At 50.6% G+C, this 21,254-nt stretch overlaps 1 protein-coding gene across 23 annotated transcripts in view; it reads right to left on the bottom strand.

Annotated features, from left to right (window-relative positions):
• Positions 1 to 53: 53 nt before the first annotated feature.
• Prpf40b (pre-mRNA processing factor 40B) overlaps positions 54 to 21,254 on the bottom strand; it is a 55,827-nt gene continuing 34,626 nt past the window's right edge. For 3 of the 23 annotated variants that reach the window (XM_087200091.1, XM_087200092.1, XM_013079003.3), the window contains 25 exons: positions 14,094 to 14,174; positions 13,212 to 13,355; positions 12,846 to 12,911; positions 12,138 to 12,165; positions 11,879 to 11,904; positions 11,640 to 11,750; positions 11,216 to 11,336; positions 11,097 to 11,121; positions 10,698 to 10,895; positions 10,336 to 10,465; positions 10,188 to 10,252; positions 9,526 to 9,690; positions 9,312 to 9,420; positions 8,808 to 8,958; positions 8,021 to 8,154; positions 7,341 to 7,455; positions 7,106 to 7,197; positions 2,666 to 2,782; positions 2,318 to 2,455; positions 2,017 to 2,112; positions 1,727 to 1,816; positions 1,330 to 1,507; positions 920 to 981; positions 674 to 811; positions 54 to 594 (listed from right to left, as the gene is read on the bottom strand). In XM_087200091.1, coding sequence (XP_087056217.1) covers positions 502 to 594; positions 674 to 811; positions 920 to 981; positions 1,330 to 1,507; positions 1,727 to 1,816; positions 2,017 to 2,112; positions 2,318 to 2,455; positions 2,666 to 2,782; positions 7,106 to 7,197; positions 7,341 to 7,455; positions 8,021 to 8,154; positions 8,808 to 8,958; positions 9,312 to 9,420; positions 9,526 to 9,690; positions 10,188 to 10,252; positions 10,336 to 10,465; positions 10,698 to 10,895; positions 11,097 to 11,121; positions 11,216 to 11,336; positions 11,640 to 11,750; positions 11,879 to 11,904; positions 12,138 to 12,165; positions 12,846 to 12,911; positions 13,212 to 13,355; positions 14,094 to 14,174 — 2,673 coding nt within the window. In that variant the 3' untranslated portion in view covers positions 54 to 501. Of the gene's footprint in view, positions 595 to 673; positions 812 to 919; positions 982 to 1,329; positions 1,567 to 1,726; positions 1,817 to 2,016; positions 2,113 to 2,317; positions 2,456 to 2,665; positions 2,783 to 7,105; positions 7,198 to 7,340; positions 7,456 to 8,020; positions 8,155 to 8,807; positions 8,959 to 9,311; positions 9,421 to 9,525; positions 9,691 to 10,187; positions 10,253 to 10,335; positions 10,466 to 10,697; positions 10,896 to 11,096; positions 11,122 to 11,215; positions 11,337 to 11,639; positions 11,751 to 11,878; positions 11,905 to 12,137; positions 12,166 to 12,845; positions 12,912 to 13,211; positions 13,356 to 14,093; positions 14,175 to 17,303; positions 17,995 to 18,377; positions 19,843 to 20,057; positions 20,227 to 21,254 lie in introns of those variants that run through there. The other 20 variants (XM_087200099.1, XM_087200095.1, XM_013078992.3 and 17 more) reach the window with 18 other exon arrangements.

The following is a 21,254-nucleotide window of genomic DNA, read 5'->3' as shown; positions in this document are numbered from 1 at the left end:
GCCTGTTCAGGCCCCAGCCTGCCCCAGTAGCAAACGAAGACAAAAGTCACCGGTCATGTTATAAATATTATTTAAAAAACAAAAAAACATGTACATTGGCTCCTAGGGCTAGAGGAAGCAGTGGTGGAGCCCCAGGGCAGGCAGGAGCAGGCACTGATGCTAGAGGAAGAGGACCCTGCCCTCCACCACCTAGCCAGTCTCTTCCCTGGAGACCCCTGCACTCACACTGTACCCACTGGCATCACCCACCCCACATGACGCAGACACCCATCTCTGGTCTGAGGCTGAGGGAAGGACTGCACGAGTTGTCCAGGAAGCGAGGGACCCTTGAACACCAAAGCAAACCTTGAGAGGTGCCAACAGTGGTGTGTTGAGGGTAAAGTTACTTTAGGAAAAGTAGACACAGACCAGATGAAGGAAGGAGTCTGAGGCACAGGGAGGGTGGCCCAGGAGCCACTGCCTCACACAGGCCGGGTCCAAGGCAGAGAGCAGCTTGTTGGGTCACTGGTGGTCGTCCAGCTGCTGTAGAAGCGTCCGCCGCCGCCTCTCCAGCTCTCCCTCACTCAGCTCACTTTCTGATGTGTCCCAGCCTGTCTGTTGAACAAAGGCACGGCTCACCCCCAAGTTCCCTGGACAGAGCACTGCCTGGTCAGCACTGGGCCCCACCTCGAACCTTCTCCTTCTTGACTCCGAAGCCTGGGGAGCGGTTAGGGAGCTCCACGTGCCGAAGCTCCCTGTCCTGTTCTTGCTCTCTCTCTTCACTCTCCTTGCCAGCTTTCTCCTCAGGGTCAGTTTCACTCTCAGGACTGTTCTGCAAGAGTCCAAGGCCCACCTCAGCTCCTGTGCAGGACAGCTGAGAGGTGGGTGAACAGAGACCACAAAATAGCATGACCTTGGACAGAGTTCATTCCCTACTCACCGACTTGTGTCTTCTCTTCCTAGTTTTCTTTTTTGGTTTCTTGACTTTCCGAAGGCCATGATCTGGAGATAGAAAAATCCCGACTAAGTCTCAAAGGGAAAAAGGAGAGCTCATCCTCTTCCCTGCCACAGCCCTCAATTCATTCTTTTTTTTTTTTTTTGGTACCAGGGATCGAACTCCAGTCCTTGCGCGTGCGCAGCAGGCAGCAAAACTACTGAGCTAAATCCCTGGCCCCCTCAGTTCATTCTTGGCAGATAAGAGCTCATGGTCTGAGAAAGGCTCAGTCCAGTTTCCCTTCTTTCTCCCAGTTTCCTGCCTGGGCAAGGACAGGGAGTTCCTAATGTCCCAGGTCAGCCTTCCCAATCCAGTTTTCCCTGCAGCTCCCAGATTCCCATCAAGTAACTGCTCACCTGATGCAAGGAGAAGGTGGGAGGATGGGGAGCCCCGTCCTCCAAGGGCAGCACCCCCACTTTCGACTGAATCAAGTGAAGATGAGGGCTCAGAGCCAGACTCTGAGGGGTTCCGCCGCTTCCGCTTAGGGGGTCGGAGGGATGGTGGGGGCAGCTCCTCCTCTTCCGACTCGGAGCCCTGGGTAGGTCAGCACGTACCAGTCAGTATAGAAGTTCTCTGACCTTCAGACCCCTTGTCTGGCAATTGGGGGACAGAATAGAGGGGATAGAGAGGAAGACCAGAGCCAAAGGAATCCTCAAATCTCCCTCCAAGGGTAATAATACAAGGGGAAAACCAAGTGCTCATTTCCCCAGGACCATCCAGCTTCCCTCCTACTCTTTCTCCCCGCCAACTCACTGAAGGTGAGTGAGAATGCTTGTGATGGTGCTTCTTGCCTTTCCTGCCATGCTTTCGGCCTTTGGTGTGGAGGTGCTGGCATTCAGTCTGCTGGAGACAAGGATGAGAGGTGAGGGCATCAACTTTATCCTCAGGGAGAGCCCTGTCTCCCTGAGTCAAGCTAGAGCCTCCTGCCTATCCTCCCTAGGTGAAGGAGGGCCCTGGGGTGAGAAGCCATTGAGGACTCTGTTAAGCTAGTCTAGAAGTTTCCGGTGCCTGGGATGAATCTTGAAGGCAAGAAGCTTGCTCACCTCCAACACCTGCAGGAACTCCCGGAAGAGCCGGATCCGTTCCGACTCCAGGGTGATCTGCTCAAAGGCTGAGTCACACACAAAGCGCTCACGGACCTTGAACGGGGAGAGCACTGCTGATGAGACCGGGTCCCGACGGGCCCAGGTTGGACACCGCCACAAGCACAGGGCAGGGCTGGGGCAGTGGAAGGAAGGGAACCGGAGCTGGCCCAGGGCTGTCTGTGACTGGGGTGGGCCCGCAGTGGTGAAGCTCCGCTGCCCTCAGGCTTGAGGGTGACGGGCGCCAAGCTGCACTCCTGACCTCTTCCCATGCAGTGCCCAGCTCCAGAGCAGGCACAGCCTGCCTCAGCATGCTTCGAAAGGCAGCTTCCCTGCGCCGCATCCTTCGTGCCTCCTCCTTTTCCCGCTCCCTCTCCCGTGCCTCTGCTTTCTCCAGCAGCTGAGGGCAGAAGGGATACAGGACAGGATCACCTAAAAGGGTGGGTACCTAGGACCTGTTCCCACACACTGAGAGGTAAGAAGTTGGGGTCTGGACTTTGCCATCATCCCCCAAACCCAAGTTACAGTCAATGGGGCAGTGAACAAGCAGGAAAGCAATATGGCACTGGGATAAGTTAGAGAATCAGCCCCACCCCACCCAGCCCCTCACACTATTGAAGGTCAGCTTGATGTTGCCTGCGTCCAGCGCAGCAGCCCTCTTGTCAAAGCTTATGACGTGGGCGAAGTCCTCAAAGGCTGTGTTCACCTCCACACAGAAGCCCCGGTCCTGTGGGCATAGCAGTGCATAAAGCAGAGAGCAGCACGGCCTGATGAGGCCCACGGCTGATAGGCAGAGAAGTCACACAAGGCTGACACCTCAGGAACCACACTGTCCCAAGTTCTCATCTGACAAGCCCATGCCTACCCCTGGTCTGGATGTCACATGGAGCTTAAGGGGTTGAGAGGGGTCCCCACATCTGCTGACTGACATCTGAGTTTCTCACAGTTAGCTCTTTGTTCCTTTGGCTTAAAGCTCTGGCCCCAGCTGGGCCTTCCTGTTGCTCAGGGAAGCTTCCATGCATTCTGTATCAACATCTGCTGGTCCCTACCCTCTGGCTCTATTTACTGAGTGCTCACTAAGTAGCAGATAACCTGCTGAATGCTTCACACACACTTAACCCTCCTAGTTCTCATTTAAGAGCAGGCCCACCAGGCAAGGAGACACATGCCTGTAATCTCAGCATTGGGAGGCTGAAGCAGGAGGATTGCTGTGAGTTTGAGGCCATCCTGGGTTACATAGTGAGACCCTGTCTCAGAAAACCAGGAAAAACAAAAAAGGTCCTAGCATTCTAGTTTTACATCTGCCTAAGGTCTCAGAGCTAAACTTATGCCTGGGCAAAAATTCTACCCCAGGTCTAACTCCAAAGCATGTACTTTCAAGCACTACTCCTAGACACATCACGTAGTCCAAAGGAGAAATGGAGGTCGTCGGGTGCAATGCCCCAGCCATATTCAAAATGTGTCCCACTCTAAACATGACGGCCAGTCTCCATGCTTCTCATCTAAGCCTCACAGCATCCCCTTGAGGCGGAGGTTTAGGAGAGTGATCTCACAGGGCCCTGGACGAGACAAGTGGTTAAGTGGAGCTACTGGGATTTCAAGTCAGCGGGGGCACAGGCAAGATTCCCTCTCCCTATACACAGCTGAAGCTTCCTCCAGCCTTCCTGCTGATCCCTCGAGAACACCTGCCCTCTGTGAAATGGGGGCTTCAACCTTACCCTCTTCACACTGGCACCTTCCATCAAGCCTCATTCTGCCACAAACACCTGTTCTCACCTTCTCAAGCTAACTACCTCTGCTGCTGCTTCTTAGTTTTAAAGTTTCTTGAAGCACAAAGGAAAAAACATTTGTTGAGAGGCTATTATAAACATGACACTTTCCAAGTGTAAATTCTCACAGCCTTGCAAATGGACTGTCCCCAATTTACAGAAGAGAAAACTGAGGCTCAGAAACACAATAATTTAAAGAAGTCTCAGAGCCAATAAACAGCCAGGAATTACTTGATTCTAAAATGTGTGCAGCCCCAAAACCACTACCTTCATGGTCCCCCTCTCCCAAAAGTTGCCCATGTTCTAACAACCAAATCCAAGGGCTCCTGCTTAGTCTTCACTCATCTGGTCTTTAGTACTTCTGCTGTTTTAATTCTTCCACACACCCCTGAGTCCTCTTCTGTCACTTTTCATGTATGTACATGTTCCTGAGAACAGTATTTTTCCACTATTGATCTATATTCTCCCTAGCAATCTTAATTGTTCCCCTCTGCTGATTTTCAGACCTGTACTACATTATGTCCCAAATACTTCGATAGATCACAAGAGAATACATTTCTCACAAGCCCCACAGAGGGCCCTGTGTTACCCTATAGATGAGAGGTACCACCAGTCTACCTGACTGGACAGCCAAAGACTTCCAGGCTTGTCTGTCCTGCAAAGGCAGAAGCCCAAAAGGAGGAACAGGAAACAACTGTCTCAGACAGCTGCTTTCTCAGGTGGGGCAGGGGGACAGGAATCTGCAGGCCAGGTGGTGGTACAGCCCACTCTGTGACTAAAAGTTAACCATCCGATAAAATTCAGCTATCTTGGGATTAGGTATTTCTCGTTTATATACTTACCCTGTTTAAAAGATACTTGCTTTATTCCTCTCTGCCGTAGGAGGGTTGCTTTTGAGAATAATTGTGCAAGTGGAATTAGCATCTCCTGTTTAGTCCTGACCTATGGTCTCCATCATCCACTGCCCTGCCCGCTACACATCACTCCTTCCTTTTCCCTCAACTTCACAAAACAATCTGACAACTATTTAATAACTATCCCATAGGTTTTAAAGGTTTTTTTTCAAAAGAAAGTTTTCAGTAAAACTCTTAGCACCTCACTGCATAAGAGATGTAGGCACCTCCAAGTGAAAATAGGAATCGTAAAATCCCCTCCCACTGAACCCCTACCCTGTGCTTATCTCTAGGCACCTGTGGCTTCTCAAACACAGCTCGCTCTCCTTACCTGCCATCCCCACTGCCCCTCTTGACTGCAGCAGCCACCTGACTGGTCTCCTTGCTTAGCCTCTTCCAGCCCCCTAGACCTCTGCTGCTCTCATTTTTGGACCAAGTAGCCCCAGTAATCGGAGAGGTCCAGGGATGAGTCAGGGTGACCAAAGCTCAAAGCATATTTCAGTTACCTGCCACTCTCACATTTATTATCTTGAGTCTTCAAGAACTGTCCACCTACAACCAACCAAAAGACTCAAATATACCGCAGCCTGAGAGGCACTACCACACAATATGGCCAATGTTTTTTTTTTTTCTTTCGTAGTAGCTTTTCAAAGATGATCTTATCACTTATAAAATGCAAATTTCTCTTTTGTTGTTTGTTTGAAATGGTCTCACTATGTGTTCAGGCTGGCCTCAAACTCACAGCAATTTTCCTGCCTCAGCCTCCCAAGTGCTGGGACTACAGGCGTGTACCACCATGCCTGGACCAAGTTTATTTTAGCTCTCAAGACACCACACTTCACGGGGTATACAGCTCCAGAGAAATAGAAAACATCTTCCCTAATGGTAATTTGTAAAATGTTAAATGCATATTATACAGGCAGGTGATACGGCATTACAATCCAACTTCAGGGCTGGGAATTTAGCTCAGTGGCACCATGCCTGTCTCGAAAGCACAAGGCCCTGAGTTTGATCCCTGGTACAAAAAAACTAAAAACTAGAAACTAAAAAAACTCCCAACCAGTACAGTCCAACTTCAAAGAAACATTATACATTTATACATGGGACCTTCCTAACTTTATTCCCAGGTCCCTCTCAACTCAGGCACCAAGTTATGTTCCTCTGTAAGTGTCCTTTGGTGGAATACTCACATTTTTTGGATGAGGAAACTAAGGCTCAAAAAGGTTAAGTGGCCTGTGTGAGGTCATACAACTAGTAAGGGGTTAATCTGGACTTTTACCCTATGCAGTCTGCAAGTCCTGCTCCTAACCACTCTAGTAGACTATTTCCTCAAATACATTAGAACGTTCTTCACTTCCATAAGGAAATGCAGTTTCTCCCTGTTTTGGTTTTTGTTTTTTTCCTTTTGGAACACAAGGCTTTCACTTGCTTACTCATCTTTTCTAACTCTTAGTTTTTTGAGACAGGGTCTCACTATGTAGTTCAGGCTGGCCTTGAACTTACTCTGCAGCCCAGGCTGGCATTAAACTCACTGTGATCCTCCAGCCTCAGCCTCCCAAGTCCTGGGATTCACAGGTGTGCACCACCACACCCAGCTTATCTTTTCTAACTTTGATAGACAGGAACACTGAGAACTATTTCTCCAATGTAAGAAATCTGACAGTGCACACAGGATAGTAAATGGCAGCTGACACTCTTAATACTAAGAAAGCAATAAGAAGTGTTGAGAAAAGAATGACACATCCTTTCAGGGGCAGTGGCACCTTAGGGTGAGTCTAGAGAATACCTTCAAAACTAGCCCAAAGTGGGCCAGGGATTTAGTTCAGTGGATCCAGCATCTGCCTCAAAAGCGCAAGGTCACGAATTCGATCCCCAGTACCAAAAAAAACTAGCCCGAAGCTGCCAGATAATTAGACAAAACCTGAAAAATCAGATTTTTATATGAATTCCAAATTTTTCCAAAACTATATAGGCCAGAAAGAACATCTGTGGGCTATCAGCTTACAAATAGCTTTATTTCTTGCTCCTCAAACCTCCCATAACCTTTGTACCTTGCAATTTCTGTTTGCTTCTGTGGTACCCTTATGCCTAGAACATTTCACCCCCACTCCACCTACTCCTAAACGGGAAGTTCAAATATAAATCCTTCTGACTCCTGTCTATAATAACACTTGCCCCCATGCACTCCTACTGGTCTATGCACTCCTATGAGCAGAAATTGTGCCTTATTACTGTGTCCCCAGGAGTGCATGTTAAAAATACAATTGGTATCTGCTGAGCAAGCGGCCATCTCCTGCAAAATGGGAACAGGACATATCAGGGAGTCTTGTCTAGGGAGCATGGCTCTCACCCAGCCAGCATCCATCCATAACCCTGGGTCCTCCTCACCTTAAGAATGTCCTTTATGATCTTCTTCTCATCATGGAATCGAGCCTTCAACTCCTCCACATAGAACTTGAACAAGTCCAGAGGGGTGGAGCCTGCAGGGAGGGAGGGAGGGGGGCCTGGCGGGCGGCAGCTTCCCAAGGCCTGGGGTAGGATCGAGGACAGGACCAGGGTGTGGGGGTGCAGAGGTTGGCAGGGCAGGAAGCCAGACCAGAGAAAGGGAGCCTGGCTGCCTTACCCGGCTGGCCCAGCATGTTGGCAAACCGGACATCAGTGCTGACTGCTGGGTACAGCTCCATCCAGGTGGACATGGAGTGCAGCTGCCCTGTTTCATGCAGCTCATCCAGGAAGGTCTGAGCAGGGAGAGGCAAGTGATGGGGAGAGTGAGACAAGAGAGGGAGGTAGAGCTAGAGACTGGGGCAGAAGAGAGGGAATGGCGGGAGGATAGGCAGGGACAATCCAGACAGAAAATGCAGGCAAGGGAGGGAGATGAGATGCGGAGGAAGAGAACACTACAAAGGGAGAAAATGTAAATGGAACAAAAAATAAGAATGAGCCAGTCTGGGAGGCAAAAAAGCAGAAACCTGCCAGCAGCACAGTCTTCTACGACTTGGCTTCAACTTCCTGACATGATCAGCTAAGATACCCCACACTGCCACCACTACTGCCACTCCCAAGCTGGGAGATAAGGAAATATACATGGCTCAGCTACCACACTGTGCCTACGCATCTGGTCTGCCTACAGAACAGACCAAGCTGAGTAGACACAGCAGCAGTTCTGCAGGCAGAGAGGCCTTGTGGAGCTTGGACTGGGCTAGGGAGAGGGCAGGCAGCCAAACCCAGAGGCAAGGCACAGGTGCAGACTGTGGTCTGAGTAGGACAGGGCCAACCTCTGATCCCCAAGTATAGTGAAAATACCTGGAAGGCCTCCCGGTTCTTGCGTTGCTGACGACGCTCCCGAAGCCGGGACCGTTCCCGCTCTTCCTCCTCCTCCCTCTCCAAAGCTCGGATGTGCTCCTCAAAGCAGATCAGAGCATCCTCCTTGTCCATGTCTACATGGTAGGGAGAGGGTTGGGCACCATAAACAAGGCACCCTCTTAAGATTCCAGCACCCTTTGTTGTCTGAAGGATGCTGTCCCTGTAGTGCTGGGGACACCCAAGTTAGTGGGGAAAAGGAGCGGGCTCTGTGGAAGCAGCTGCTGCAACACTGGTTCTTGAGTAGGGGGTCATTAATTGCACTAGAAAAAAGTAGCAAGTATTCAGCTGTGGTAAATTCAGTGACTAAAAGCTGGCACATGAAACCAGTTATCTTGGAATCTGAGGTTTTATATCTTAAGAAATTAGAAGTCAGTCAGGTTTTGATGCAACTTCAGAAGGTCAATTTCTCGAATCAGTGACCACAAGCCACCAATTTTAGCATATATGACCAGTTAAAGCCTGTGGTGCTTTGACCATTTAAGACCATAATCATATAAACTATAAATATCATCAGCATTATCTCTAGGACTTCCGATTCCTATCCCCGAGGTCTTCCTCCAAGAACACATATGTCCAGGTTGACAGGAACTCAGAAAGGGTGTCCTGAAACATTCTGGGACCCCCAGAGTCTGTAACAGTGACAAGTCTGTAGGATGGGCAGGAGGTGCAGGAGAGTGTTGTGAAGTAGGCTCTGAGGGGCCAGTTGGGAGTAGGGACCCAGGCTTACTCTGCAGCTGATGATCTTGAGCAAAGCTGGGGTTATCCATGAGGTACTGCTGGGCCTGGGACCATGTAGTTTGGAAGTTAACACTACTCATCCCATCCAGGATGCTCTTCAGAGCCTGGATATTGCGGCGCCGAAGCTGCTTGGCCTGTTCCTGAGAAGCCATGGGATCAGGGTGAGGGGGAGCAGGCCAGAGCTACCCAAGTGGGACTGGCAGAGAGGATACGGGGAAAGGGGATAGCTAGAGAACCCTAGGAGGAGGGCCAGATTCAAGATTTTCATGTCCCAGAGGAGAGGAGGCACAAGTCACACACTAGCCTCTGAAGATTCCCCTGGGCCAGAGGCCCAGGGCAGAAATGGGGAGATGTACAAGTGCCATACCAGGTTCCAAGTCAGGAGCTTGGACACTGGGGATCGGAGAAATGAATGGCCAGGGTCCATAAGGAAGCAAAGACAAAGACAGTCTAGGATAAGATGGGCTAAAGGATCCAGCCCACTGACCATTACCTTCTCCTTCTTGGCCAGGAAGAAGAGGACATCATCATAAACCTCTTTTCGGTCCCTCTCTGGGACCACAGCCCAGACCTCCAGTTCCCCAAAGGTCTGTTCTGCCCGCCTGTGGAGCATATGGGCTGTGAGTAGGCAGGCAGAGAACAGACCCCTGAGCTGCTGTGTTTTCAGGATTCCCAGGCCCCAGCCCAGCCCAGCCCAGCCCCCTGACCGGTAGCGGGTGGTGGAGGTCATGCGTTCATGCTGCTCCAGGAAATGCTGCAGGGTCTGCTTGGCTTCCTTGGCCCTCAGCCGGGCCTCCTCCTTCTCCTCCTTCTCCCGCTGTGCCTTATAGGCATTGAATGCTTGCTTTTTCTCACTGAGTTTGGGCAAGGCACTAGGGTAGAAAGGATAGGTACGGGTGGGACAGAGGAGTCAGCCTAAACCACCTGCACAGCTCACCAAGGAGGGTCCCAGGACACTGGGGAAAGGCCGCACAGGGCTGAGTGGAGGGTCCATGCATGGGCTCTGCACACGTCTGTGATGTGGGTAGGAGAGGCAGTGTGGGGAACAGATGCAGCCCCAAGACACGGCTAACACTGGGTCCTCTTGCTTTGGGGTCTCAAGTTGCCATCAGATCTCTGCCCTATTCATCAGACCTTTCTTTCCCCCAATTAATGCAATTCAATCCAAAAAACATTTATTGAATGTCACATGTCAGATAACTTCCATTTCTTACCCTGGAGGCCTTTCAGTTTCTCCTCCCCTGTATCCCATGACAGTCTACTACTTTCCTAACTTCAGCCCCCATGACCCTGAGTGTTGAGCTGGGGTTTCTCAGGGTGGCCCAGGTGCTCTGATGAACAAGGCCTGGCTGCATCTGCCCAGGCCTACCTGTAACGAGGGTCAGTGACCACCATCTTCATGGCCTGTTCCCATGAGGCATTGGAGGGGACAGCCTGGAATGTAGCAGGCCGGAGTCAGAAGGCCTGCCCACCTCCAGCCCCCTCCATGCCTTTCCTGGGAGCCCCACCCTCAGCACCTTATCCCTCAGCAGCTCCTTGAATGCCTGCTTGGCCTTCTCCCGGTTGCTCCAGCTGAGGCCAGACCTCTCTGGTTCTGGCTTGGATTCTTCCTCCTCCTGCTGTTGTAGGTGATGTTGTCCAGCAGAACTGGGGGCAGATGGGACTCAGGCACAGGGCTCCCAGGCAGCACTGCTTTTCAGTGGCCTGCACTTTAAGCAACACATCACCCCTTCCTTGCTTTCCAGGGTGGCCTCTTTCTGCTCTCCAAAGGCCATGCCTAGATCTACATGCCCTTTCCGAGAGGCTGGCAGAGGATGAGGGTTGAGCCAGGCTAAAAGCCTGAGGCCCACATGTGGAATGTCAAGGGGGCAGCCCTCACCTGCTGGGGCCCTCCTCCACCTGCTGCAGGAAACCCTGCTCCAGGGGCTGGGAAGCCTCTGACACATCACAATCTTCACTTCCATCTGGCTCTGTGGACCCTGGGGTGGGGCCGGGAGGTACAGGTGGGGGCTCAGGCTGTGGCTGAGGAGGCTGTGGCTGAGGAGGCTGTGGCTGTAGTGCCTGAGGCTGCTGTTTCCTGCAGGCAAGCCAGAGGATAGTGTTAAGGGTAGAGGAGGGACAGAGAAGGGCAAGGAGTGGCTAGTTTCCCTAGCCAAAGCAGATGACCCCATGAAGTGACTGAGAACTGACTCTTCCCACTATGGAGGTGAGGCTAATGGAGAGATCACCCACTCCCACCCCCCAAGTATGGACGGGGATAGGTGGGTAAGTCACTCACCCTGCAGCCTCTTGTTTGACTAGAGCTGCAATGGGAAAAGACAAGACAGTCACAGGGTAGCAAAGAACCCCCTTTTCTGGGCCCAACTCCCCTTCCCCCCTCCTCCCAGGACTCCTCACCCTCCAGGTCATCCAGATCCTTTGGCCGGGTCCAGCGGGATTCCTGACTCTGGTTGTTATAGTAGTAAGGTTTGCCTGTGTCCGACTTGTACTCTTTCCAGGGACTCTGGGACAGCAGCAGCTGCAAGAGGATGAATCAAAAGACATCAGTAGGCTGGGGAGCTCTCCAGCCATAATCAGAGGAGCAAAGGGGACCCAGTGAATAGAGGACACAGTAGCCTTTAGCTACCACCTCACTGGGCTTGAATGGGGGAAGGTGACTTCCTGAGGTCCTAGGAAAACACTTCCAGGTAGTATAGGGGTGGGATCAGGAATCTTGGGATCAGAGGAACCACAGTGAGCATAGTTAGAGACTCAGGGGAGGTCAAGAACTTAGAAGGGTCAGGACAGCTGAAAGGAAGGGCCAGAAAGCCCCGCTCAGGACCTCTGCCTTGGACTTGAGCACGCTGGGCTTCTCCCACACGGACTGCTTGTCGTCAGCATTGTAGTAGTAGATGCGCCCATCAGGGGCCACATGCTCACTCCATAGGGCCCTCTGGGAGGGGGGGTGCACAGAACCGGTGGTCAAGGTCCTTTCCCAAAGTCTCTCCTCACCCCAAAGATTCTACCATCAGCCCCCCACTTTCAGCCTTTCTGCCCAGAGACCCGAGCTAAAAGACTCACCGGAGGACCTGTCCCAGCCACAGCAGCTAGGAAAGAAGCCAAAGAAAACATATTAAGTCTTTATTCCAACCCCCATCTTAACCCCACCTAGTCCTCCCTTATTCCAACCCCAATAAATATCCCCCTAGTCCCATCAACATCCCAGGCTCCCTAGCATCCCAACAGGCATGATCCAGAGTGGGCTCCAGTCCATGGTCCCCTCTCCCCTGTACCCCCCAACCTCCGAGCCTGGGGGAAGCAGACCCCCCAGAAGACTCACAGCTGGCGGTGTCCGCACCCGGAGCCGTCTGCCGAAGAAAGAGGAGGGGGAAGGGTTGGGGCCAAGCCCAGTGGCCCCCAAGACCCAGGCCATGGGGGATGGAGAAGCAGGCCAGGCCAGGATTCATGTATCCTGCTCCCAAGAATCTTTGCTCCCTAACAGGCCCCCTCCCCCCCTGCCAGGGCCATGGCTCTCAGATCCCAGGGGACTCATACAGTAGCTCCTTCCTTCATTTTCCAAAAGTCAGATTATGTTGAGTCAACTCCTGAGGCCCATCTCCTCACAGTGCATGGCAGATTCTATATCCCACTCAGACTCTACTATACTGAACAGCCACATAAGAAAGCACAGCAAGATCCCTGGGTGCCACTGCCTCCTCGGGAGGCAAAGAGGATGTGAAAAAGGGACCATATTATTGTGTCTACAGTCCATGGCCCTTTGAGGGGAAGGAGTATCTGGCATGAGTGTGCTCCTTAAGGGTGCTGGATACAGCATGGGGAATAACAAGAAAGAACACATATTCAGGGATGAGAAGGAAATGAATTGCTGAGTAAATGACTGGTGAGAAAGATTCAAGTGTGGGGGGTGCTACAGGAACCAGGGTGGATATCAGAAGAGGGAAAGAATGGAGTCCACATTCCTGCACTCCAAGTTATACCCACAGGACTCCAGGGCAGAGCCTGCTTCTTGTCAGCTCCTAGTGCTTACCGCTGCGGTAACAGGCACTGCTGGCATCAGCATTCCTGGCATCATCGGAGGTACCATTCCTGGTATCTGTGAATATAAAAACCAGTCACTGAGATGAAGGCAGGGTCCTGTCAGTCTGAGTCCCCTGAGAGTCCTGAGAGATCCTGCTGGAGCCATGACTCTCACCTGGGTACCTCCTCAGAAGAGTCCCAGGCTCTGGACTCTCGCTTTGCCTGAGTTGTCTCAGTCACTCAGTGGACAAATCCATTAGCCTGGCCCAAAACTCCCTTCCCTCCCCAGTTTCTGAAGCCCAGATTCCCACTCTCACCTCCACCCTCAGCAAAACCTGCCAAGGTTTCCTGAAGCCCTGTGGAGGGAGACAATTACCTGTGTGAGTGGTGGTGGCGCCCCCATTGGTGGAAGCATTGGGGGCAGGATCCCAGGCGGCATTGGGGGGATGGCTGGTGGTCTCTGACTCATGGGGGGGAGCCCCATCGGAGGAAAGGGTGGGGGGATCCCTGGAGGGGGCATCTGGAAGTGAGGAAAGGAAGAGATTGAACAGAGAAGACACTGCCTTATTAGGTGGGGGCAGAGAAGACCTGTCAGGAAACAGCCACTTGTTGCCCACCCGGCCCTCCACCCTGGCTTGGAGGCATTTCCAAGGCTTTCATTTGAGAAGCAAAGACACAAAACTGCCTTCCTCCTTGCCATCGAGAAAGACGGACAACAGGGCATTCTCTGGGCCTAACAGGTAAGCAAACAGCTTAAGAGGTGGGGAGGGTGAGGGAAAGGGAAGTGAAACAGCACCAGACTGTGGGGAGGCTGTGCCCTTTGGCACTCCTGCCCAAGAGGCCTCTCAGGTCAAGGGGCAGAAGGCAGGCGTCCCCTAGTCTCTGCCTCCCATCCCTTTCTCTCCAACTCATGATCACCAATGCTATTCCAGCCCAAATTCTGTGGCTTTGTAAAAGAGCACAGGTAAAGGAGTAGTGAAAGAGAAAGACAGCCCCACCCTGCTCTCACTCTAATGGGGTCTTTTTCCTTCCACTTCTACCTCCAGTCCCATTGTGTCCCAAGAACAAAAAAGACAAAGGGGGAACTGGCAGCTTTATGGACTAGAGCTTAATAACATCTCTCCCCACCCCAACGCCCAAACAAAACCACCCCTCTTCTAAGGGGCATCACCATGCTGGCAAGGCAGCAGTGGCAAGGGCTGGGGAGTTGGGGGTGCAGGCTGGAAAAGCCAAGCCCAGGGAAACACACAAAACTTACGAAGGGTGGTGGCATCATGGGGGGCCCCGGTGGGAAGGGGGCAGGCGCTGCTGGGGGCCGGGGACCAGAATCGGGAACCGACTGTTGAGGGAGAGAAAAGTCATAGGACCCAGGATGGGCACAGAGATGGGCTTTTGTGGAAGGGAAGCAGAAAGGGTAAGGATGAAAAAGGAGCACAAAGTTGAGAGTGGGTCTCGGAGCCCAAGTTTCCTTCCCACCGCAAGCTCTGAGCCCTCTCTGTGCCAGCCCCAAGCCGGCTGGCTGAGACCTTCAATGCCATCTCTATTTTGGAAGCTTCCATTTTGCCACAGAAAAGATACAGAAGGTTCTACTACAAGCATAGACCAGCTCTTCCCAGATTCTAACCCATTCTCCTGCCTGTGGGTAAGGCTATGCCTCTCTTAAGCCAGTTGGAAGTGGCCTCTTTTCCTATTTCCCTACTTCAATTAACTTAATTATATAAACTGAATTCAAAGCTCTCTAAACACAAATAGCTGCAGCCCTTTATAGCCTCCCTAACTCTGCTCTCTTCACTACCATGTCCTTCCCCTAACTAGCCTCATCTTTAGCCACCTACTTTCTTTGATATCATCCACCAATTTCATCTGACTACCCTACCTCCAACCCCTTTTTGGTGGCCACTTCTCAAATCCTTTACATCCTTTTTGATGGAGGCTTTGAACAGCCTAAGTATCCTTGTCCCATATCTATGGCTGATCACATCCCATCCTTAAAGAAGCCTTCCTGAGCCCATTCAAAGTAGCTCTTTCCAACTTATTCTCTATATGACCCCCTTTAGTTTTCTCGTGTACACAAGTTTGTTGTTCTATTTCTTGGATGTGTTTTCCCCATTAGAACACAGTAACATTCCCTGACAGCAGGGATCATTATCTGAGTTGTTAAAAGCTAGATTCCTGGTGCCTGCCATGGTTCCTGGCACATAATAGGTACCCAATAAATACTGAATGAAAGAATAAAGGAAAAAATCTCTATATAGAATCTTACAATTCTATAAAGTGATCCTATACATATAGCCCCACATGTCCAAAATGATGTATGTAGGTTTTCATTTCATAATTCTTTATGAAAAGATTAGAATCAGCCTAAATATCCATCTATAAGGAACTATAAGAGTATTCACAAACATAAATGGAATGCTATGTGAGCATAAAGGAGAGTGAAGATGTTCACTGTCTTGATATCGACCAGCAGCAAAGGTTTATCACTTGTATAAACATCAGCAACAAAAGATGACAAACAGCGGCAGAAGGGAGAAAATGTGGGAGAGTATTCATTGTATGGCCTTTTGTAGCTTTTGAATATGCTACCATAGACTATATTATCTGTTAAAAGAAAATTTAAGTGCACTGAAGCTTTGAAGTACAACTAAAAGGCCTTGCTCTTCTTTCCCTTTGCCTGAAAGTTGGGGGCATGGTAGAGGAGCTCTGGGGAAAGGTGGTAGCTGGCTACACAGAAGCCACTTCACCACTGTCCAATTGCCCTACTTCCGCAGTTAACCCTTTACTAAGAAGGCTCACCATTTAAAACCATTTTCTAGCCAGGCATGGTGCACACCTGTAATTCCAGCACTTGGGAGGCTGAGGCAGGAGGATCACTGCAGCAAGTTCAAGGCCAGCCTGCCCTACATAGTGAGACCCTGTCTAACAACAACAAAAAAGTTTCCTGGGCTGGGGATTTAGCTCAGTGGTTTCACCGCCTGCTGGGCAAGCGCAAGGACCCGAGTTCGATCTCTGGTACCAAAAAAAAAAAGTTTCCTAACTTTGTAGTGTTAGTAATATCTGTTCTTTACCTTGTCATAAGAAGAGAATGTCTGAGCTACACTAGTAAAACCTGACTCACCCTTTCTCAGTGTTCATCTCTCTATTCAGATCTGCTCCTGCCCTCCTAAACTTTCCTCAGCATGGGATGTCAAAAGCCATCAACAATGGGGGGGATCCAATTTTCTGTGTCATATTCTCTCACCTCAAGCTGTCTTACGAATATTAACCTCCCAGAGAGGCATCTTTGGGTCTAACTGGGCCCAGGATTGCCATCTCCAAACCACCCATTCAGCTGTCTAAGACAGACACCTAGGAGTTACTCTCCATACCTCCTTCAACAATACATCACGAAGTCTGGTTAATTTTACCTCCAAAAGACTTCTTACATCTACTTCTTTCCATTTCCTCTTCTACTCCATCACGATCCCTCTTGTCCAAGCCACCATATATTTTCATCTGATCTACTGCAGTGGCCTCCCAACTGTTCTCCCCACATCCACCTCAAAGTGTAGCCAAACAAGCTCTTCAAAATGTACCGCAGACTCTCCTGTTTAAAACTCTTCAATGACTTCCCACTGTTCTTATGGTAAACACCAAACCCTTGACCAGGACCTGAAGGCTACGGAGGTCTGCTGCCCACCACCCTGCCAGCCTCACCCCTGCCCAGCTCCCAGTCTGTGCCCCAGCCACACTCCTCTCAGCTCTCCCACCTCAGGCATCCACCTGTGCTGGGACAACCCTGCCCCCTGGACTACACACCCTGCATCCACCAAGGCCCTGCCCTGGAAAGCCTCTCCCAACCCACTGTCTGGGTCAGACCCCTCCTTTACATGGTCATGCGACACCTATACCTTCTCTTCAGCAATTATCCACTAGGGTTTTAGTTATCTGTGCAAATTTAATTGTACTAGCACCTTATGTGGCACTAGTAAGAAACAAATGCTCCTCATTAAATTATAATAGCCCACTGATTTTAAGATGCATCCTGACTGCAGGATTGTTAAAATGAATCTTTGAATTGAGGAAATACAGTGTCTGCAGCCCCCACTAAACTGAAAGCCCTAAAGGCCTGGAGTAGGTGCTTAAAAAAAAAAAAACAAGGGCCAAGGATTTAGCTCAGTGGTTTTGGCACCTGCCTCGCAAGTTCGATCCCTGGTACCAAAAAAAACCCCCCAAAAAACAAAAACCTGTTAACAGCAGGGGATCACTGGGAAGGCTCAGTGGTATTCAGGGAACACAGAATGTCAGAGCTGCAGGGCAGTCTGGCAACCAACACAGTTCCCTCCCTTCATATGAGAAAGACAATAGTAATGTCCAAGGTCCCACAGCTGGTTAGGGACAAAGCCAGGACTGGACCCAATCTGCCCTCCAGCCTGAGTCCCTTAAAAACACAGTTCCTCCTACAAGAAGGTCTGTTTTTCACACTCACCTTCCCTACAACTCCAGTGGTCAAATCAGGAAGGATCCAACACTTTCTTGCTTGAGAACCAAGGGTGGTTCCCTATTGCTACCCTACAAAATCTCTCATCTAACTAAGTCTTTTAATAAAGCCTATCTCGCAATCTTGGCTCAATAGATTGAGTCCCTAGACAGGCCCTGCACACCAAGTACTGTGATAAAATGCAGTCTCATCCCTAACCTTATTAGATTTTTGCATAATGAAACACCCTAAAAGACCACATGTATGTATGCCTCTGTATCTTTGTTTAAATTCTCTGAATACAGGCTAAGACAGAAAAAGGCAGCTTGGCAGAGGTCTTTCTTGCTTGGGGAAAGGGAACTGGAATCAAGTACTGACATGGGAAAACCATTTTCAATTTGGGATGGAGACCTCTCGCCAGGATTTAGACATTAGTCTGTTTTGGTGAGTTATCCACAGAAAATAAAGCAATGGAATGAATGTAAATTTCTATGGAACTTCCAAAGGCTTCTCTTCCTGGAGCTTCCTCTATGCTATGTGTGTCCTTTCTTTCCTGAAACACCTATCCCTTTCCCACCTGCTGCAATGCCTATGGAACTATGGGTCTCCTTACAATTCTGGATTAGAATATGAAGAAATAACTAATTCAAGAGAGGGTCAGAGGGATGGGAACTGAAAAAGAAGCAGATTCTGTGTCACCCTGGAACAAAAATACATTTAGGGGTTGGGGAGAGACAATGAAAGGGCACTTGATCATCATTTGTTCACCTGGGCCCTGGAAAGACCCTACCACCACCACCACCACCACCAAGATACAATCAATTCTAGGCCTTCACATCTAAGGGGCATCTCAGAACCGAGCATTCAGATAAAGGGCAAAAGGAGAAAAAGACAATAATGGAGAGATAGAAGGAAGACAATGAAAAGACAGAATAACAACAGTTAATAGGTAATGTTTACTGAGCACTACTAGGAGCCAAATACCATGCCAAATACTCATTTAATCCTAGCAACCATTTTAGAGGTTATTATGCCCATTTTATAGACAAAGAAGCTGGAGTTCTGAGAGATTAAGTTACTTACTTGACCAAGGTTCCAAGAGATTAAATGGCAGAGGCAGGTTTGGAATCCAAGCAGTCTGATGCCAGAAGCTGTGCTTTCACTCCACAAAGCTGCTTCCCAGCAAGGAAGATGGTACCACAGATGGTATTTCTTACACTTAGATGCATTCCCCTGTTTTCTTTTCACCCTAAAGTTCTGAAATGCTCAGAGAGCCAGGAGATCCCAAGGTCTGCCCGGTCTGACTCACTCCCACTCCCTGAAGGGCTGTGCTGGGAAACAAAGGCCAGGAGGCACACCTCTCAGGAGGTAGCCATCATCAAAAAGGAACAGCTGAGGGTTAGGGCTGTGATGAATTGCTTGCCTAGCAAGAATAAGGGCCTGGATTCCATTCCCAGCACCGAGAAAGATGAGAGAGAGAGAGAGAGAGACAGAGACAGAGACAGAGACAGAAACAGACAGACAGAGAGAGAGAGAGAGAGAGAGAGAGAGGAGAGAGAGAGCCAAAGAGAAGAGCTGATTACTATGAAGTCTATCTACCTGCTACCGTTCTTCAGCTGCCCCCAAACACCACCTGCCTCTCCCTCCCTGTTCCCCAAAATCTTCCTAGTCCACAGGCACCACTGTTCCTCTTATTCCCAAAGAGCCTGGAGCCTTTCCAGAAAATATCTTCTCATTGTTTCTATGATCTTCCATCACCCATCACTTCCTCACTCTAAGGAACAGAACGTTACTTCTGGTCCTCATCTTTCTTGACTCAAGGCTCAAATCTTCTACCGTCCCTCCCACAGGATGCTGAGAGCTGGCCTAGGCAATGCAGACTTTGTCTCCCCTCCCCCACATCCCTGGGGATTTTCCTCCAGCCCGGCTAAAGGCCTCGCTTGCATCTTCAGGCTTCCCCAGGTCGTAGAACCACTCGCCATAATTTTCTCTTCAAAAAACGCCCCATGTTGAGGCTGGAAGACACCTAGAATATCATTTTCATCAATTTTCCTTTTTAAAATTTAAGTCAATAAGAAATCCAAGGCCCTACGAAGGTAGTGACTTGTCCAAGGTCACAGAGTTGGTAGTTCGTTGATGGCGGAGTCAAGGTTGGAACCTACGGGACTACTTTTCTACTTCTTGGACTCCTCAGCACTGGGGTGAGGGCCAAGAAGCCCTTCCTCAGAAGCCCCTTCCTCACCTCAGGAGACAAGGTCTCGCAAATGCGAGGAAAAGGAGGAAGTCCCCTAGTAGTCCAAAGGGGCGTCCAGAGCTTCCAAAGACAACAAGCACTGCGTCTGGGGGATGGGCACGGGGCGCGAGAAATACCCCAGAAAGGAAAATGTGGTCCCCACCTCCCCCTTGTCCCGCGGTCTGCCTCTCCTGCCTCTCTTCTTTCTCGACTTTTCTCCATAAACCCACCCTTCATTTCTTCTTCCTCCCTCCGACTCACCCGGTCCCAGCAACTCCCGTCCCCCTCAGCCTCTGGCCTCATACCCCAGTAGACACCAAGCTCCATCATGGCCTCCCCCACCCCTTCTCCCCCAGATCACCGCCCCATCCCCCTCCTGGGCTCCCCTTCCTCTCCCCCTCCATTCCCTGCGGCATCCCCGGGGTCCCGGGTACCCCCGGTGGCCTCCCCGGCACCCCGCCCCCAGCCCGGGCCGCAGGGGGCGCTGTGGGACCTCCCCGGGCCCTTCCACCCCCGCACGGGGACGTTACCATGCCAGAGCCTCCGAGCAGCTGGGCCGGCTCGGCCCACTCGCCAGTAAAAGCTGTTCTGATTGGCCAGGTGGCAGCCGAGAGGGCGGGGCCAGTGGGGGGTCGCACCTCTTCGTGGCCGGGACTCCCGTGTCTCCCGCCGACGAGCGGGGCTCGCAACCGGGCCGGTGTGCCCGGACCCGGCTCCGCCCCCCGGCGCGGACAGCCAAACCCCGCCCCCACGCCACCGGGTCCGGGGCCCGCCCCCCGAGGGCGGGGCGCGCGAGCACTCGCCTCTTATTGACGCCGGACGGGTGCTGGGCTGAGCTGAGACTCGCCGAGCGCTGTCCCCGGTCCTCGCATTCCGCGGCTCCTGTTCCCCAGCTCGCTGCCCACGCTATACCTAAGGCCGCCGCGTCCCAGACAAGAACCGAGGATGGGACGAGGCGTTCGTTCTGTATAACAGGCACGTTTGCACTTAACAAAGCATTTTAAAATTTACCACTCTAAAATTAACGCAAGAACTTATTGACCATTTGTTCCAGGCATGAGACAAAAAAAAAAAAATCCCTGCCCTCAGATTGTACAGGTGCTTCTCACTTAACTCTGAAGTTACTTTTTAAATTTGCACCCACCAAGCAGTGAACTGAAGACGGCTGGCACCTGGTCTTTTATAGGAATAAAAAAAAAGTGAGGTAAATTATGTTGTGCAGATAAGGGACAAGATAGTTTGTAACCCAAAACTATTTAACGAATAAAGCCGAAGGTCTCTGGCTTGCAATTGACAAGGCTCCAAGCAAGTGATGCAGAAAGGAATTGAGCTCCTTCTATCCAAAGCCTGTTTCCTTTATTCATCAACACTTAACCTAAGCCTGTATTCTTTGCCAGATTCCTTAGACCCAGAGAACTCTGAGGCAGGTCCCTGGTTGCAAGGAATTTGGAGTCTAGCAGAGGAGAGGTAAGAAAACCAATCGAAAGTAGAAGTCCTGAATTAAAGGTGACAAATGGGAGGAAAAGGAAGTGGGATTAATTGTTAGAGGCCACTACAGAAACTTCAGTGGTTTTAAATCACAACAATATCTAGATAGCCTCAAATGAGAGCCCAGTTGTGTGGTTTACAAGCTTTATCATTGAGAACTCTAGACGTAGCAGAAGTGGTTCAGAGGTTCCATAAAGTGTTCTCTGTTATTTGAAACAGGGACTTTCTATGTTCCCCAA

This window comes from Heterocephalus glaber, unplaced genomic scaffold, assembly GCF_053883595.1.
Source record: "Heterocephalus glaber isolate CG9 unplaced genomic scaffold, H.glaber_assembly_v1.0 deba00001733, whole genome shotgun sequence".
In the NCBI taxonomy this organism is placed as follows: Eukaryota; Metazoa; Chordata; class Mammalia; order Rodentia; family Bathyergidae; genus Heterocephalus; species Heterocephalus glaber.
The sequence above is the reverse complement of the archived record's forward strand: the minus strand, read 5'-3'. Positions and strand labels throughout refer to the sequence as shown.